The sequence below is a fragment of the Toxotes jaculatrix genome, chromosome 7 (genome assembly GCF_017976425.1).
Source record: "Toxotes jaculatrix isolate fToxJac2 chromosome 7, fToxJac2.pri, whole genome shotgun sequence".
Taxonomy (NCBI): Eukaryota; Metazoa; Chordata; class Actinopteri; family Toxotidae; genus Toxotes; species Toxotes jaculatrix.
In genome coordinates, this window is record NC_054400.1 from 22,299,277 (window position 1) to 22,319,027 (window position 19,751).

The following is a 19,751-nucleotide window of genomic DNA, read 5'->3' on the forward strand; positions in this document are numbered from 1 at the left end:
AATCCAACCGTGCCATGAATATGGAGAAGATGAAACTCAATAGCTGAGCTACTTCATGCTGACTCTGGCTTGATCTCATACTCTTGGCTCCTGCGCTGGCTTGGGCTTTACAACATTAAAACAAACAACTACAGTTACAGTTCCTCCTCCTAAAGCAGCATATGAAATGTTCAACTGGTGTCCTTCAAGAGTCTTTCACTGCCTTTACCGTAAGATACTTCAGTCATGATGTTTCAGACATTTTCACAGAGCTGTTTGTTTCCTTGCATGTCCCACTGAGACCGACGCTTTTATGCATTTCATCAGAGGGATCAGAGCTCGGGAACAGCTACGAGAGTTAACCCTGCACCTGGCATGCAGCTACAATGTTTTGTTAAAGGACATTTTAATAGGCATGGCCACATTTGCTATGTACATACTCTAAGACCTGTTTTTGTCTGTTTGTTTTTTATACTAGACTGGAGCTGAATCAAAGATACTGAATGTTGAAGAATATCAATAAAAGACATCAGATGCATTTTTGCAGCTACACTTCTCTTGCTGGTTTTGAACATTTTCCAGTCACTGCTGTCTCCTTGCCTCTCTCTTGTTGTGTCTTCATGCTCATGCAGGCTCAGCCACGCTGCCGTGGCAACAAAATCATGGTAATCTTCTCTGTCAAATGATGTAAGATTTTCCCTGTTGTTATGGCAGTGCTGACCAATTCTGATTTGAGGATTCAAAAGGAAGATGGTGGTGGGATGCGTGCCTCAGGATCTGATACTGTATCACACACTGAAAATGTAATTCCTAATCTTTTACTATTTAGACTGATTAGAAAACACAGACAAACCAGAATTCTGAAACTTGCAGATATTGCAAGGAGCCATCCACTCACTGTTTCAGCAGCAAATAACTGACCCTCTGATCAAACGATATTCATCTTTACTTCATTCATTACTTGTATGGTGCTGCCCGGCGACCTAATCACATTTCCAACAGAATATGACTTTTGGGTTTCAGTCAGTCTCTTTAGAAGTGATCAGAAAGGCTTCAGCATTAAGCTCACGTCCACAGATTCACTTTAGCTATATGGATTCAACAGATGTTGATGGGAATATAAAACCATTTCCATGCAGCACAGCACTCCTGTGCTCAGCCTATTAAAATGACAGGCTTTTAGAGACAGGGTTTTATTCCTAATTATATGAAAGGACTAGCCAATCATATTTTAATAAGAAGCCTCCGTGTTTTCTTACTGTTACTGTTTTAATTTGCTGTTTAAGCTTTTTGCAGTTAATCTGTTGTTGTCTTAATAAATTCAGTATAAATTACATGCTGTCAGTTTTATTGTATAGTTGTATAGTTGTTAAACTACTGTGACAGAACTCAACATGTCCTGCACAAACGTTTCACATTAAAAGCTTTCCGGTGGCTCAAAGGGTATAATTCCTCTAAGCATTTTCTTGTAGACTTTCAATATGAAACATCCACAAGTGAGTTTCAAATAGAAAGTATCTTAAGAGCAATCAAAAAAGTAGCAGTGATGGTACGTCACTGTTGATTGAGAGAAAAATATTCATGCCACAAAAAACACTCATGGAAACTCACATTTCTGAAATTAGTGCTGTAGAAGCAGCCGTTATACAGATTTTTAGACTTTTTCAGTTTAGGTAACATGATATTCTTTGTATCTATCTGGTCACTGTTTTATAGCTAGATATTTTATGGCAGATACACTGTTACCATGAGGTCTAACCACATTTACAGTGTCAATTTGTTGGTCTCGATCACAGGAGTGTTAAACGTCTTTAATAGGAAGCTCACGTCCACAGAAAAATTCGTTAAATGTAATGATATGGATTCTGTAGTTAGTGTTACTGTAGCTTGCTCTGGCCAAACAGATTTGGAATATAAGACTATTTCCATGCAACACAATTACTCCTGTGCTCTTTTTCTATTAAAATCCGATATGATTTTACCAAGGACGCACATAACCAGTCGTAGGATTATACAGAAACATGATATGAGCCCATTCTTTCCTCCAAACTGCACTGGTATAATGGAATGCTCTGCTCATATTCAACGCGCAATTACACTAATGACATCGCATGGCCGTGGCCTCGTGATCCTGCATCAAAATGAAGATATTCATCATGGTAATTAGACAGCTTTCTACAGTGAGGCTTTATTTGTGTGTTTGGGTGGCACACTGGACTCCAGAGCAGCTTAGTTTGATGGTTCCACACATGAATAAGTCATATCCCAGGGCTATCCATATTTCATCAAACATCCTCATCCATAATGAACGCTGTTCACCAAGCGAGGCCCTCACCTGATAGGGGCCGTCTCATCGCCCTTGTCCAGCCACTCCTGTGGAGGGATGATGTACATACACCACAGACCCCAGTTGTAGCCGTGGGCAGCATTGGCATACTGCTGCACCTCAAACGTGTTGTACTTGATGTTGTCTATGGCTGGCAGGATGATGCGGGTGTGGTCCTCCTTCATCCGGGTCAGAATAGGTTCAGCCCTTTGGATTAGAAAAGAGACAGAAGTTAAGAGCAGACTCTGCGGCTTTAGTAAGAAGAAGCTCCACAGCACAGCTGCAGAAGCTGTCGACTACAGGGCCAATAATAAAGCTGTGCATATGTTCATTCCAGGCTGTTTGAGGGATTAATACTACAACAATGTTAGAAAAACTGTGGTCAAGAATGACCCTAAAGGATAAGGTAAATGTGACTGTGGTTTCACAGCAGCTATGTACAGGAAATAAAACCAAATATTTTAAAACATATTGAAGGCAAAGGTATTTACTGTAGATCCTGATTCCACAAAACGATGCCAGGAGCAGCTATGGCTGACTGCATACATCGTCTCAACTTTCACTCCAGTGCTATATTTACATGGGTTTTCAGCGATGATGCACTCTGTCGAATCAGCATTTATTCAGCCTTCAAAACGACTGCCAGGATCCGCTCCCCTCCACTGTCTACGATTCAAAGTTCTTGCAAAGTGAATTTTCCACTGAACAACAAACAATATCATATCATATTTTATATCTCCCTCTCATGAAAACGAAATGTCAGAATGTGACACTTATCCAGCTGAGAGACTTGATAAGAGGTAAAACCTGATAAAGCAAAACGCATCAGGTGAAAAGCGAGGCTTAGTCTGCTCCTGGGAAAGCAAGCTATCCACTCTCTGTGTTTTTTTTTTTTTTTTTGCCTTTGTGTGAAGGGTTGCGTGTTAGTTTCTGAAACAACCTTCCTGCTCAAAGTCTTTATCTCATGGCTTTTGCTCAGAGGCTGCTTAGCCGGCACATATTCTTTTAAAGCATATCAAATGGAGAGCAGGAGCCATATTCACAAAGCATCTTAGGCTACGAGTGACTCCTCAGAATTATGGGCTTGTCAGTCCAAACATTACGACTTTAATAAAAGTTTCTTGTCTTGGTACATGGAGGGTTGGAAGCAGGGGTCACATCACTGCTGGACTGAGGAGCACAGGAGCACATCCAGTGTCTTTTATTCCTTGTCCAGAGTTCATTCACTACTTGCATTTCAGTTGAGCTGGCTCCCTCTGTCCTTTGTCCTTTGTCCTTGCAGTTTATCGCACTTCATTTGATATTTTAAGTCATGTTTACTTCCTAATTAAGTTGTACATCTGAACTCTTTTGTTAATTCCAATATGATTATGATCTGTTAGAGAGGTGGTGTACTGGTACCTCGTTACTGGTTGTTCATTGATTTCTGCCTTCAAGATAATGTAATTTGATCTTTATATATTTCTTTTTGCTAATTGCTTCTCTTTCTGTGCTATTATCAATTACGTCAAGTCCTCTGCATTCCTGTAATACACAGAACATTTTAGCACCAACTCATAAGTCACTACGAACAAGCCACAGACAGTGGCAGACTGACAGTCCTGAAAGTGGCTGCTGCAGGCAGTTAATCTAGCAACTGGGTCAATAGTGTTGAAAGATTTAAAGACATTAACCTTTTGAAAATAAAAGCATAAAAGCTGTTTGAGTATGCTGATGAGAACAGAGATAGTTACAGTGGGCTGTGTTCTAGCCTTTAGGTAGAATTAGCTATAAACCAGCTATAAAGAAGCCGGCGCTGTGGCCATCACTGGACGATGGCTACGTTGACAGCACAGAGTGTGGTTTATTTCCAGTCTCCTTTCAACAGTTAACTCTGATTTCTTTTAAGAACATTTTGGGAAGATATGTGTATTTGCTTTCTTGTTGTATGATGTTGTATCTTGTTTATTTAATCAGCAAACAAATAGGGAAGTGAAGGCAAAGGGTTTTATGGAAAGTTACTCCCTGTCACTGTGCTTAGCTCCAAACTAACTCACAGACATGAACGTGGTAGGTTATTCATCTTCTCATTTAACTATCAGTAAAACACTAAAGTGCTGAACTATACTTTTAACTATAAATGTGATCTTCCCCTAAATTTAACAATTACCATAACCTTAGGACAGACTTGGGCTGCTAAAGTCTAATAAATCTTATTCCTTATTCATCTTTGCCATAAAACTATCTTGTTGTGTCCTCAAACTATTAAAAACACATCAGTGAGCCACATTGTTGCACTGGTGACGAACCTGGGAGCTGCAGTTCATGATAAGTCAATCCCACATACATTGAACTGCTATCATAAATACACACTATAGCAGAGAAACAAATGTGCTACTTTCTCTTCTTTGAATAATATATTTGAACTACAGGGTCCAGGGGTTTTAGGAAATTACTTAAAGAATTAAATCTTATACAGTATTTGTAATTTGTTTTTACAGATGCAAAGTACTGAGAGATGGAGCTACCCACTGTTGGTTTGGCTTTTTCCATTATATTTGTTGAAATTACAGATATTTTGAGTATCACCACCCTTATCCAATAACCAAGCAATTTAATATGCATAAACTGAAAAACATATTACCAGTGGGGCCAACATTACAGTGAGCAGTATGGGACAGTCTCTGTCCCAGCAGAGCTTCAGTCCTTCCTCTCTCCTTACAGAAACATGATTACACCTGTATTAACATGCAGGCTCATAAAATATTGCTTTTAGCAACGCACATTTTGGTAACTATTTTCTACAACTAACAACTGTTGTATTTATTAATGACTAATACACCAACAGAAACCAAGTCCCTTAATCTATCAAGATGTGACAACATCAAGTATCAACCTGCCGTCTTTCTCTTAGTTATTTCCATCCCTTACAGTAACAGCTGCTCTCAGCAGTTTTGTTAATGTGTCTTTAGAGGCAACACTTAGTTAAGCTACTTTAGGAGCTTTAGTGCCAATTAGGATGAGTTACTGGTAAGACAAAATACTCCTGGTTTTTGGTGCCTGTGTCTCTTGGTCACTGGAATGGTTTTTCAGTGATACCATATACACTAAGCTCCCTCTGCTATTTAAAGCCTTGGCAAAGGGAAACGTGGTGTTGAGATCCATATGGTGGAGAACGAAGCTTAAGTGCTGCTGGCACTGGCTACATTTGTATAATCTTCTTCATGCCGAGAGATGATCTCCACCATATCTTCAAAGCAACTCTTCACACGCTCAGTTCTTCACATGATATACTTCTAAATTTAAAAAAGACGCTGCAATTATAAAATGATAAATGTATCTCTCAAGAATACTCCCACACTCCAACTTTCTCTCTATCTCCCCACCCACTGACTTTCTTTCTGTCTTCGCCTTGATTCCTCCCCCTAACCCCTCCAACTTCTTTTCAAAAAGTGAAAGCCATTTATCTTCCAAAAGCAAAATTACGACTTATCACATGAAGGTAGGGACAGAAAGTACAGAAGGAATGGATCCAAATTGAACTGTATGTGATGATCTCAGTAAAATATGAGGCAGTACTTAGAAAAAGCCAGTATTCAATAATGCGAGATGGGTTGGTAAAAGTACCACAGCCACAGTTCTGAGAGGCAGACAGGTGACACTTTCTGTCTCATTCCAACATCATATTAACTGTTACTGAAACATGTCTGAGAGTTTTCTTCTTTAATCTGTGGCTTTGCTAATCACCAAAGCTGTGGAATAAAAAAAAGATAGGTGCGTAACTATGACCACTAGTAAGGATCATGTAAATGCTGGATACAAATAAAAATCCAAATCTGTGTTGCGGGCAGACGTGAAAGCACCACCACCATAGTTAGACATGTTTGGATATTTACAGTTTTGTACGGATTAAACAAACAGCATATAACGTGTCAATTAGTGAGCTTATGAGTTGCAGGAAGCTGGATTTTTTTTCATTATTGGACACAGTGAGGCTAGCTGTTTATGCTAAGAAATACTAACCGCCTGCTGGTTTCAGCTTTATATTTATCACACAAATCAATCAGACCATTTACTTTACATTGAGATGACGTACGATCTTATACTGGTGGTCTGTGGGGAAAATGGTTTTTGGCCTGTCAATGACACTGTTGTTACAGAGCACAAGACATAAATCAGCTGGCTGATGAAAAACAAATCAAAATATATGAAGAATGAGACACTAGGTGTATTTACCCTGCACTACATCCTCATATGGAGGATGCACAGATGTGTTGATGTCTGCTAAATATTCTCTTTGATGCAAAATGACTCCATCGTCAAAACTAAGATAAATAAGATGAAGAGAAGTGGCCTGACGTTCTTTTTTCTGTGTTTTTACTACTGCAGGTTGCAATATACTTAATTCTTTTTGAAACCTTTTGATGTCTGACAAACAGTTATTTAACTCAATGAACAATTCCATTATTTGAAATGGACATTGTGAGTATACCGAGCTGACTGAGGGTTGGAGTGAAGTATTATGTTAGTGTAGCAGCATTCCTGATGTGGTTAGTTTGACGTGGTTAGTTGAAGTTGTGCTGTCTCTGAATCTCCCTCTATACTCGCTCACCTTGAGGAGATTTCTCTGCCGTCCCACCCTCCCCCTGCACATATTCCATTCATTTCACTGCGTCCTTGAGAACTCAAAAACACCCCAGAGCCAGCCAGCAGCTCCTGTACCTCAGGGATCCATGAGGCTGATAAGATAGACACGCTCTGGAAACGAGGACACATCTGGGTTTGACAGACGAGCCTGTGTCATTCCTCTTTCCCATAGTAAGACTGGCCATCGGGACTACCGACACAAATCCCGGTGGGCTGCTGCATCGGTGGGCCGGTGGACCAGCAAGTGGGCTGCCGTATCGGCTCTGCTGGCGGACCGTCAAAAAAATCCATAAAGTTTTTACCGGCCCTGTCAGTCCCTTTAGCGGCCCTCTCTGTGTGCCTGTCATTCGAGGTGCGCATGAGAGCGTACCATTTCATCTGCATAACATCAAGAGGGTTATTCATTCACATCGTTCTGAATCATACCCAGTTCCATACAAACAATGGGGTTTTTCTCCCTTCCAGTGATGACTCATCCAATATTGTGAATGCATGTTGACAGCCTCCTTTGCTGTTCGCCGCACCATGCCATTTCTTGTAACGTTTCATACTGAAGCAGGAGCTCTTTTGATTTATTAACTCTTCGTGGCTCGCTGTTTGTCTTTCGTAATAGCCGGCCCTTTTGTGGCATTTCACATCTGCCTGCGTACACATTTCACAGAATTAAACAAACAGAATGGTGTGTCATAAGCCAGGATAAGCATCACTGTACAATCTCAATTTATATCTGCTTGACTCCACACAGCAACCTCAGAGGAGGTTTCACTATCTGTCCTACCTTTGTCCAGTGCTGAGATAAAAATCCTGCAGCTCTCCTTCCTTTGAGACCACATTTCTTATTTAAAATTTCCAGATTAATGCATCTCAAATTGGGAATGATTCTGAAGCAGGGAATTATCAGATAATGACATCTAACTAAGCTCAGAGTTTTTTTTTTTTTTTTTAATTCCTCGCCAAGACATGGTGCCTACATTACCCACAAAGGAACTCGACCGCCAACAGTTCACTCAGAGGTTTGGGTGTGTTATGCTTGTAGCTGCCAGTGTATCCTTGAGCTGCTAGCCTCGAGCAGAGACAAGGAGCAGGATGTACAGCTGGTAAGCTCACATCTATCTAATGCCACACCCCTAGATTTTTTTTTTCCATTTTCAAACTTGTAGTAGCAGTGTGTCAGACTTCACACAGATCCTTCTAGAGCCACAAAAGGCTTTATACAACTTTTTTCACACATGCAGCAGTATTCCCCAAGACCTGTAAACTGACTTTGATGTGTAAAATGGGTGGAGTTCCCATATACTTGTTAAACATTAAGTGAAAATGGTGTCTTTTAATAATGAGTTTCACTACCTACTTACTGCTTAGAGTCTTAGCTACCTGTACTCGTTCTTTAAATTCTAACTTTATTTTTCAGTGAAGTTGAAGGTATTTTGAACTCTAAATTTGGTAATATGACAGCACAACTGCATCACTTTAGCTTTTGAATCAGGATGAAAAACTAAGGCTCATTGAACTCTGTCGACTCTCTTAGGCTTCCTCAGAGCTTCAGTAGAAGCACAAAGGTTTTACTTTCTCCCTTGTAACTGTTGGTAAGTCATGTATTTTGAGAAAGATGTGATATTTGCTCATGTTGCAACTTCCACTTTATATTTCTTGTATTCATCTTACTATCACAGAGCTAACTACCTTCAAACCGTCTTTAAAGAATGCGTGGGATGGCAGTTTAGTTTGGAGAAAAGATTCAGAAAGATGCAGAAATTCCACAGAGCAAAGAATCCAACGGATTATTTACAGGATTTTTTTTTCCTTTCAAGCAAAACAGTCATGTCACAAAATTCATGAACATATACATAGAAAATTAATTATTCACGTGAGCTCAATGTCAGAGCCACATGATGTGAAATCATGAAGGCAATGGATGAAAACAGCGCCACTGTTTCCATACACGTTTTGATGTTTGTGTTCAAATAAACTGTGTTATATAAATTCTCATTCTCTATTTATCACATTAGATGTGATTTTTGAGATAATTATTTGTAACCATACTGACTTAACACCTGTATAGCTAATAGTGACACTGTAAGGGATCGTCTAACGATGCACACTAGTGTTGAAAACGGCTAACACTGGTTAGTGTTGAAGTGTTACGTTATGACCACACAAAAAGTCAAGTGTTAATTTATACCAACACTTTAAAAAGAGTTCAATTAACTCTGTGGTGTGGATCCATTTAGAGTCTTAAAGTGCTGAAATGAACTCTGTTAGTGTTAATTTGTGTTTGCTCTGTGTGTGTATATGATGCAGAATCACTCAGAATCGAAGCCTGCAGCGCTTCGAGCCATTTTTAAGCAGATTAAGTCTCTGAATGTGAGGCTGTCCACAGTCCTTCTGCCTGGATGTTTCACAGAGCAGCTCAGACAGTATATGTAGAACACATATTAATATTGGTCAGTCTCCGTCCTTCCATAAAAAATGCAGAGTCCAAAGAAAGTCAAGGTATCCACGCAGAATTTCAATTCATTATGGCATCAGGGCTTTTTTGAACTAGACATGTTAGATTCTGCTCCATTTCTAAAATGCATGACGTGATTGATACGATACCAATGTAAAGGCTGCATAAATATCTGTCTTTTCTGTGGTTTCAGATTTTCAGTTTTCTGCCTGGCCTGTGCTCTGTGAAAAACTCAGGATGGCTGCAGCCATAGCCACGGCCAGACACAGGGAGCGACATGACAAGACATGATTTACTTGTGCTTAAGAAAAATATTTCCTCAACCTTCAAGAATGCTGAAATTTATCCACTGAATTGAATATAATACCACTGCACCTGCATGGCATAATGAGCAGAGAGAGCTCTGTGATATTCACAAAGCAACTGATATCAAATATGAATGTGACAAATATTGTATATTTCATAATTACAGGAGGTGGAGGTTGGTTGGAATCTGTTTCTATTCCCAGTTCCACCAGTTTGTCTTATTCTTAGATAAACTCGCCAGGTCACACAGCAGCGGAGCATTCAACATTCATCCAGTGTTGCTTTCTGAAGCATGTATTTCATTACAGCCTCCCCGCAATGACAGCCTTATCTCCTGCACACACTCAGCAGGGAGCGCCTGCTACACTGCTAATCATTAATCGTTAATAACCTGAGATTGCAACTGTGTAGGGGCTTCAAAAACCAAATAAATATCAATTTCCCTGTGCCTCCCCTCTGCAGCCTTGTGGCTGAAGTGTGGCATACATAGGGGCCTAATTACAACACGCTCCCATTTCCTACCATTAATCCTGTTTATTTACAGAGCATGTAGAAGGAAACGGGTCGTGTCTGGAGCAGAATGGTCATCCTCTGTCTCAGGGATGGATGGATATAAAGCGTTAGAGGAGATGGATTGTGAACATTAAGCTGATGCAATACGGCATTAATGATAGGCAACGATTTCATATCCTCATATTAAAGCGGAGCAAAGCCGTGGAAATCAGATTCCATCACTCCTCTGGTGGAAACCGCTCGCTTCTTAACTCCTCATAAACCAACATGGTGTGAGGGAATGGGAAACAGCTGTCAAGTGCACTATACAGTATGATACAATTATGTTTGCTTTAACAGTAATGCGAACCAGCAATACATTTTAGCTGCAAATGTACAGCACCCCAGGGGGAACGCCATGCCAATGAATCACCACGCAGCAGCTGAGAGCTGGCAGCATTGTCTCTGGCTCAGTGTGAGCAAGCAGTGTGTGTACAAGGTCATTGAGGGAGACTCGCCATAACGTCTACAGGAGCCATCCATCTCACTTATCACTGTATGTGCCATGGTGAATAATCATATTATGATAAATAGGGAGCTTCTTCCACTCTAACAAACAGATAGCATAGATACCACAAGTGAATCTGTCTGAATAAAGGGGCAGCACTGAATGTTTGCAGACATACAGTAGATAATAAATGCAAGCACACTCACGCACATCTCTCCCATCACTATATCCCTTTACCCAGCATCTCCTCGTAGAAAAATTACAGGGATTCTGCTGTACTTTTCATTGACTCCTGTAAATAAAACCTCATGCAAACTCATATGTGAGGCATAGAAACAAAAAAACAAAAAAAAAAATGAAGGGAGCAGGTTATCAAAGGAAGATGGGAAGATGGAGGCAGGGATGGGGATGAGGATGTGTGTGTGTGTGTGTGTGTGGTTGGGGGAGGGGGTGACAGAAGAGAGAGGTGTGTGAAATTCACACGATGGCGGCAGGTGAGCTAACTCAAAGGCAATCTGACTACACAGCCTCGTCGTGTACAACGGGAGGGGTGGAGACGTGCTAGCACGAGAACTGACGAAGAGGTGAACGGGTTATGTGGGGGTGTGAAAGGCACGTCTATTTTTGAGCAAGAACAGATGGGAAAACAGATGAGGAAACCACCAGGGGAATCAGTTATCATCAGAAATGCACCTCGGCAATGATATAACTTTCTCTCTGAGCACTGCTTGCTGGGGGGACAGCCGTCCTTTCACAGCCCACAGGCCTCCAGTTCCCATTCACGCTATAAAACAATCTGCCAAGAGGCAGCAATCAAGGTACATCAAATCATCCCTCTGTAAGGGTCACAAGGTCATGGTGCTTGGTGGCTGACTAATCCACCGTAGTATGTTTATGGCTTTCTCATCCTAAGCAGGGTCACATTCATGCTGAATTTTAGTTCTTTTGTGTTGTTTTAATAAACCGAGGGACATACAGTGAGCTTCTTATATAGCAATCAATACATAAATATGAGACACACTTGCAAGTTGTGAAGCCTGATCTGCGATCATAGCAGTATTTAGCAAGGGTGTAATGCAAAGCTAAGCTGTCTGTGTGTATCTGTGTTTATTTCATAAAATATTTGAATTAATATTGTATTTGTATTTAGGCCAATATGGGAAATTGTTAGAAATCATTTAGACAGCTTCATTTTCATTTTCAGGTACATGTGCAAGTTAATCTGCTCACAAAACATGTCATAGTTTAACCACGTACCTAAATTTAATTGAAATGAAATGAACAGTGGAATTAGATTGGGGGGCGTCAACAGTGAGAAAATATAAGTCATAAATAAATAAATAAATAAACTGGCCATAAGAGCACATAGGAACATACTACAGAACTTAAAAAAGGAGCTAGTGTGTGCAGTCTATATGAAAGTAAAGTTGTTTTGAAATGTAGATGAATAAAATGAGAAAGAAATCTGAAAAGCTCTCTTGGCCATTTTGCATGCACTTCCTAACTTCAGCTCGTCAAGTGTACAAATTATTGAAAATTACTGAGCATGAACCCATAAATGCCTGACTACTGAATCAAGTTACCAATTTACACGTCCTGTTCTTAGTCTGCAGTCTGTTTGATGGCATTTTGGCAAATATGCGTCATGGAAAGTCATCCTGCTTTGGCTACAACACTTCCTGTTCACACTGTACAGACAACAACAAGCTGCAATATGTCTGAATGTGATGGTTATGAGTCAGGAGGACTGCCTTTTTCCGTCTCTTCTAAATGGATTTATGGATAAATGTCCATAAATCCATTTAGCCACTGGACATCTCTTGCCACCACAGTACAGAGTGAGTGCTGTTGATTGCAGCGGTGTGTGTATGATATGTACGATACATATGTGTCTGTGTGTTTCTTACGAGCATAAGAGGAAGAGGTGTGAGTGACAGTTGTGGCAAGTTGTGTCAATCAGGTGATAAATAATGTAACTTAACGTCCAAATCATGTAATGTCCAAATGATGCTTTCATATTTGTTTACATCCCTGGTATCTGGTTAGCCAGAAATGCTGAACTGCATCCAGGGACACTGTAAACAATTTAGAACTGAAACGATTCTCTCTGCCCTCCTCCTACAGCCCTCCTCTTTTTCCTTCATCTCTCCTTGTCCCCCCTCCTGCCTCCCAGGCAGTTTCCCAGGGAACAAAAGCTACACTTCATCTTCAAACACTGACAGCATGACAGGCTCAAATTAGGTGCCAATTACATCTATTTGAATGACTTGTTTGCTGGTAAATGTAAGCAGCAGGCAGACATTGGACTGAGACCCCCAAAAGTAATTTCATATCGCAAAATAAGCCCAGAGCTCGCTGGTAAAATAATGCTGAAATGCTCAGCATTTCAGTTCCCTCTTTAATTACACTAACTCTCGCCTTTCACAGTGTTTGACTCTCTCTCTCATCGTAAGCGTGTATGTGCTGGATAGGTAGTGCCATTTAAATTGGCATGGCTTTTTATTCAGCTCTAACCAAAGCCCATTATTCACAATTTAAAAGGAGATGCAAGAGAGAAAAAGCTTGTTAACAACAAACCCTTACTAATAATAAGGGTCATATTGCTGAAAAGTGCTGTCTCAGTTAGAATTGGCCTGGCTGTACATCAAAATGCTTAGGACAGACTATACTGTATATCTCAATGATAATAATCTTACATGACACCCCTCTGTTCTGAAAACATAAAGAGCAAACCACGAAGGCAAAGGTGAGAAAGGACAGCGAAGCAGCTTAGATCTTCTCATGTTAAACATGACCTTTTCTTACCAGCCAGTGTTGAACTCGACGTGGGCATCAAAGAAGCCGACTACAGGAGCCGTGGCCGCGTTCCAGCCGTGTATTCTTGCTCGGATCAGGCCCTCCCGCTTGCTGTTCCTCACGATCTTTACCAGGCCTGGGTAGCGTTTGTTCACATACTGGTCCAAGTTGAATTTCAGCTCCACTGAAAGAGGGCAGATATGAGAAAATCCCCTTTTAAGCGACATCTAAATGACTGTGTGAGGTCAGTGACCAGGCAGCTGGAGTAAATGATGAAGTGTTTCCAAGAGAAGCCAGAGCTAATGTTGAATGGCTTTGACCTTGCAGTCTTTGTGTCAGGACCGTAATGAAAACAAGTGCTCAATTTGAAGTTCTATGATTATTTTTACACTTTTAGCTTAAGAAGTGCACACTAAGTGTAATAAACTATTCGTATTACACGTTAGCAGCAAAACCAACTAGTTATGTTACCCATAACTTTCCTTTTGTTACCCAGCACAGATGACTTTAAACATCTCCAGAGCCAGCACACCCACATTCACACATTCTATATTTAACACTTGTAGAAATGGAAAACAATACATTATACTGGTATTTAACAAGCAGCCAGCTTATGGTTAGGAGGTATTTCATAGTTAGCTTAACATTAGCCCGGCTAGTCTCATCCTGTGAGTGGAGCTGTTGAGTTTACACTCCGTCCAATTCTGACCAACACCGACAGCTGAATGTATTCATCTACGTGGCTAACGTTAGCAAACCTGCTAAGTAGACACAACATGTAATTATTACATTTTCATAGTTATCAGAAGTTACATTTGTCCTCTTTTATAGCAGCTACGCACCTCTCCACATCTCAGTCCTCTGTGGCAAGCTAACATAGCTGCTCACACAAGGTAGTGTGCAGAATGAAGAGCAGCACAAAACAGTTAAGGATGCTACGGACAACGTCCGAACGTAAAAAACCAAAATATCAATTTTCTAACCTTGAGTTAAGATTCAGGGACAAAGGGAAGTTTTCCATGGTTCTTCATACAGTGAAATAATTGGCATCATAATGTCCACGTTCAGTTAAACAATCTGATTGAAAGCACGTTCTGAGGGTTAGCATATTTTGGGTCAAAGCTGGCAAAAAAAATCAATGCAGTGAGCCCAAATATCAGACCAGTCTGATGCCTGAACTCATAAAGACCCAACTGATATCAACCAACCATCAAATTCCCAGTATGACGCCGAACAAGCCGATGCTCAAATTGTGAAGTGAAGGCGTGTTACAGTATTCATTACTGATAAATTAACGCATTACTGCTACAACAGTCTAAGTAACACATTACTGCCCAACTCTAATGTTAACTGTCAACTTTATGTGCATGGCGGTGGCACCAAAGACTGAGAGGAATAATAATGAGAGGAAGCTGTTTGTTCAGGATACCATATTGATGTGAGAGGTAAGACTGCATTAAATCAAACTAGAAAATGGAGTCAGGTGACATTTGTTTGATCAGTCTAAATGTGACAATGTTCAAGGTTACAATACCGGTCGTTGTACGGTGTCACGATATGCATTTATGTATTCCTGAGCTGAAGTCTTTATTCCTGCCTGATTGTAACATCTCTCCTCCTCTGCTCTCACAGATGACACTGGCTGTCATTACTGGAAACAAAGTTTGCCGGATAAAAAGCCAGTTGCGCAAATTGCTGTCTGTGTTTCGTTGGAGGATAGATGGCTGTTTGAGCTTCTCCTCCAGGTTACTGCTGAGCGAGAGATTAATAAGGATGCTTGTGGCACACTGAACAGCATCCAGACCTAGCTTCTGACTTTGGCTTGCAACATAAATCAGCCACTGAAAGTAAAAAAAAAAGTCTAATTCCCAGTCTGTGTGACTGAGGAGATGCAGTGAGTGCATGGATTGTAAGGATTCTCAGGTTTTTCTTGCTGTATATCTCGGCATACAGTTGTAACTGCTGCAGAAAAAGACAGTGGATTTGGAAACAGTGACCCTTTATGCAAATGGGCATTTGCCTCTGACACCATTTAAAAGCAACAACTGAAACATGTGGACTTGGTTTCTGTCTTTGCCTGTCTGTGGATGTGTTATTTTCTATTTCAGAGCTACTTTCATGTTTAGCAAATGAACAGCATGGTGGCTCAGTGGTTTGCATGGTGACTGCAAGTAGGTAGTAGATTTGAATGTGTTGGCCAGCTGGCTGCAGCATTTGTGTGTGGACTTTGCATGTTCTTCTCTTGTCTGTGTGTTTTTTCCTCCCACTCCTCTGAGACACACTGCCTGCAGATGTAGCTGTCTGTTTAATTTCAGTGGTGGAAAGTATATTTACTCCAGTACTTACATAAGTTTTTAGGTGCTGAGTATTTCTGTGTATGCTACTGCAAACCACTGTGTTTCAGGGATTCTGTAGTTACCATTCATTTTACAGATTAGAATTTTACATAAAAAAAAAACCCATAAGCTTGCAAAATATAACATGCTGCTGCTTGCTTTTTACCTTTTTGGCTTGTGACTTCATAAAAAAGCAGTGTCTGGTTGGGATCCATCACATTTAAAATGTCTCTCAGCTGATCCACTAAAGAATGATATCTGCTCTAAACCTTTCAGATTTTTGCTGTTGTCCTCTCCTCCCCCACTGATCATTCACAGCCTTCAGTTTTATCTGGCTAAAATTAGTGAACTGCACATGAAGAAGTTAAAACTAGCCCTGACTGCCACAACAATAAAATACCACTTGCAAATGAATGCATCGTTATCTAGAATAATGAATATAGGTTAATAATGTTTGTTGTAATAATACATCAGTAAAATTCTCTACTTTTACCTTTGATGCTTTAGGTTTATTGTGCTGATAATTCTTCCGCACTTTTACCTCTGTTTGATTTTCAATGCAGGATTTCTCCTTGGAATGGAGTATTATTATGTTGTTTTATTGGCCCTTTTAGTGAAGTTTAGTTTAGTCTACTGTCTTATATGAAGTGATACTTTTAGAGGATTTCATCTTCAAATGCAAAGAACTCTTTGGTGTTGTGCGACCTCTTCCACCCACAAGAAGTTGCACATCAAATATTAATACAACTTAAACAAAAACTTTGAAACGCAGAAAGTAAATGGTTCACTCTCCATCCAGAGAGAGCTGGACTCATCAAAGTTAGACCTTTCCTCTTTCATCTCATTGGCATCCTTTAGTATAAAGTATCTCAGGGTAGTGGGTGCAGATGAGCACGCTCTTAGTATTTAGTACCAATGTCACGTAAAATTATTTATGAATAATGAGGTTAGTCTTTATTGAATTCCCCTGTGGATCTGTCACTGTTTGAGGGTCCAAAGACCTTTGCAGTGTGGTTCTGTTTGAAGGTTTCAATCCTGTGCAATGGGACTCCATCATCTGCGTACCCTGCAGCGACAATATGATAAAAGCTATTAGAATGTAATAATTACCGGGCTTTGCTAGGACGGAGAAAAGTTATGGGCCTCCCTCTGATCCTAGCAAATAAACCGTTGGACTGCATCCATGGGAGGAGAGTTATGGAGCAGGGAATACTTTTTAAAGGACTGGGAGTGCAACATAGCAGAGGATAAATAACTATCCATCATACTATGAATTAAAAATGAATACATTGTGGACTGCACAAGGAGCGCCATGAATTCCTCTGGCAACATGGAAGATTATGGGTTCTTTGTCAAGGATAGATAGTAGAGAGGTATCGAACATGCTTTTAATTATTTAAAATGTGGTAGAGCCTTGGAATTCACTTACATGGTGTCTCATGGTGCAAAACATGAATTATGTCCTCCCACATGCTGCTAGTGCTCATAAACTAGCAGTAAACCTGTATTCAAAATAAGCCGCATGATTTTTTTTTAAGATCAGCACCAAAATACTGATAAGCTGTGTTTTGTTGTGCCTTTACGAAGGTCTGGTACAGTAAAACGATCACCACAGAAAGAAGATTTACTTCTACTACACAAACCACAGGCCACATTTTTCTAGGGGTGGATTTATGGACTTGTCACAGACACAGATACGGGAACAGGTCTGAAATTGATTGCTTTGATCGATCACAAGGAGACTAGAGAAGTTGCCTAATGGATAAACTGGCTCACCACAAGCAATGTGATGTTCACTAAATAGTCCAAAAAAAGTCACCAAAAGTAAAATGATACCAACCCTAACCCTTCTCAGGAATAACATCCTGCCACAGTATAAGCCCTTCACTGTAAGTGGGAAACAGTTTGGCGGTAGACCTGTGCATTGCAGAAGTAATCTGTGCAGCAGCATGTCAGCAATATGGAGGTTATCCACCTCTCACACATTCATTGGAAACAGCACAATAGTAAATTGGTTCATGTTTTCTGACTCCTCCACCCTTAACCCACTCTTAACACTGTATCCACTTCATTCAAAATTCTGCTCTGGCAACACACACTTGATTTCCTCTGAATCACTGACAGATAAATTATGAAAACAACCACCAGGGAAACACTCTCTAACCTGAATGAAATTCCTTTTATCTACTCTCAGTCTATTCATGCCCCCCACCCCCCTTTATTGCTTTTAATTCAATTCTAATTCTGGGTGATTGTATACTATACTTTCTGGCTACAAGCAGGGACTGAATGTTGTATGTGCTCTTGTTGTAAGTTTTACAGGGTGATATGTAGTTGTCTCATCTGGAGTTAAACTGAGACAAACTCCTGCTTATTAATTGCTTGTTTCAACTGAAGAGTCAGTCCCTCATTTAGAGGTGAAACACATTTAATGGAACTTAACGTCAGAGAGCTCCAACAAAACTGAGCTAAACTGGACCAAGTGAAAAGTGTCTTTTTTTCTAATTGTTTTTTGCAAGTGTCACAGTGTGTCGGACAAATTTCCTGCACTGTTCTGCTAAGCACATCCTCTTTACAGAAGCTCTAATCAGATTTAATGTATGCAATGTTTAAAGTGAGCTCCGCTTGAAATTAATATTACAAGCCATACTCAGCTGGTCCTCAGTTTATATCCTGTTTTCATTATATGAATCATTAAGTTATCAATTTGGTGGTGGTATTTGCTGGAATTGAATCCTGTAGGGCTCATTAAGCCTTTCCTTGCTCCTAACATGGCGAACAACAATGAGTTGGAGTCGTCACACAGCTAAAGCTCGTCAGTGGGAACGTGAATTTAGTTCAAACTGCAGGAACCACTGCTGTGAATAAACCTCTCAGCCACCAATAAATGTCACAGAGAAGGAAATGTGTCGTGGCGACAAGGCAAATGTGCTTCCTGTGCGTGATTCATTATGCCAGGAGTGAGAGTGGCTGTACCTACACTCATCTCACTGAGCCTTGTTTAAATGAGAGGGGACAGACAGTGCCACCCAGAAAAGGTCAAGCAGTCCAGCCTGCATGTTAATTGTCTAATGTCAGAGCAAAGCGGCTCTCAAGAAATAGCTCAGACATCTGCACAAATTATCATCACTGTTGGTAAACACAGAGCAAGAGCTGCTGACGGATGTGTCGGTTCGCAGATCACGACCTGAAACGAACCTTTCATTAAAGATGCACGAGGCAAGTGGACACTGAAAACATCAACGCTTAGCCGTGGTGTACCATGATGTCAGTGAACTGCACACAGCACAGTAATGTTAACTGCCAGTCTGTGATGCTTTACAGCAAAAGCTGCTGAAGCAGTGAGGAGCAGGAGCTGTAACATGAGATCAACCCTCTGCTTCGCTCTCTGCTGTTGCGAGCACATCTCCTGCATCAGTTTCAATTTGTCACTTTTTCTGGGTGGAAACAACTTAATTCACATGAATTCACATTAACAATGTTGATGAGTTTCTGTGCCTGAAGTGTTATTGTGGCAAACTGGGTGAATCACCAGGGTTTAATTAGTGGGATTGGGTTGCCAAATTTCTGATTTAAATATCAGGATATTAGACAGTCAGGCTGTTTGTTGATGAAGGTGGTCACTTACTGTCAAACACCACATTTTTTGCACATTTGTTTATTTATTGATTGTTGAGTTGTGCTTTTTACTTTTCTTTTTTGTAAATACTTAAACCTGCTTTCATTGATTTCTTATTTTCTCATTTTTTGGCAACATAACTGAATTATTATCACCTTATACATTTGATATTATGATAATAACAGAGTTGCCTGTTTACAAATGTGGCAGACGCTGAGCAACATTAGCATTCTGATTTTCATTCTCTTTTTTAGCTCTGTTTCGGTCTCCACTCATTTCTGAGTAAAATATCTGGCTTTTGACTAATAAATGCT

The 19,751-nt window shown here is 40.3% G+C and overlaps 1 protein-coding gene across 1 annotated transcript in view; it reads right to left on the reverse strand.

Moving 5' to 3' along the window:
* The window catches only part of galnt9 (polypeptide N-acetylgalactosaminyltransferase 9), an 81,195-nt gene that overhangs the window by 37,546 nt on the left and 23,898 nt on the right, over window positions 1-19,751 (reverse strand). The window contains exons 4-5 of the mRNA XM_041042496.1: window positions 13,492-13,666; window positions 2,315-2,512 (exon numbers count right to left, since the gene is read on the reverse strand). Coding sequence (XP_040898430.1) covers window positions 2,315-2,512; window positions 13,492-13,666 — 373 coding nt within the window. The remainder of the gene's footprint in view (window positions 1-2,314; window positions 2,513-13,491; window positions 13,667-19,751) is intronic.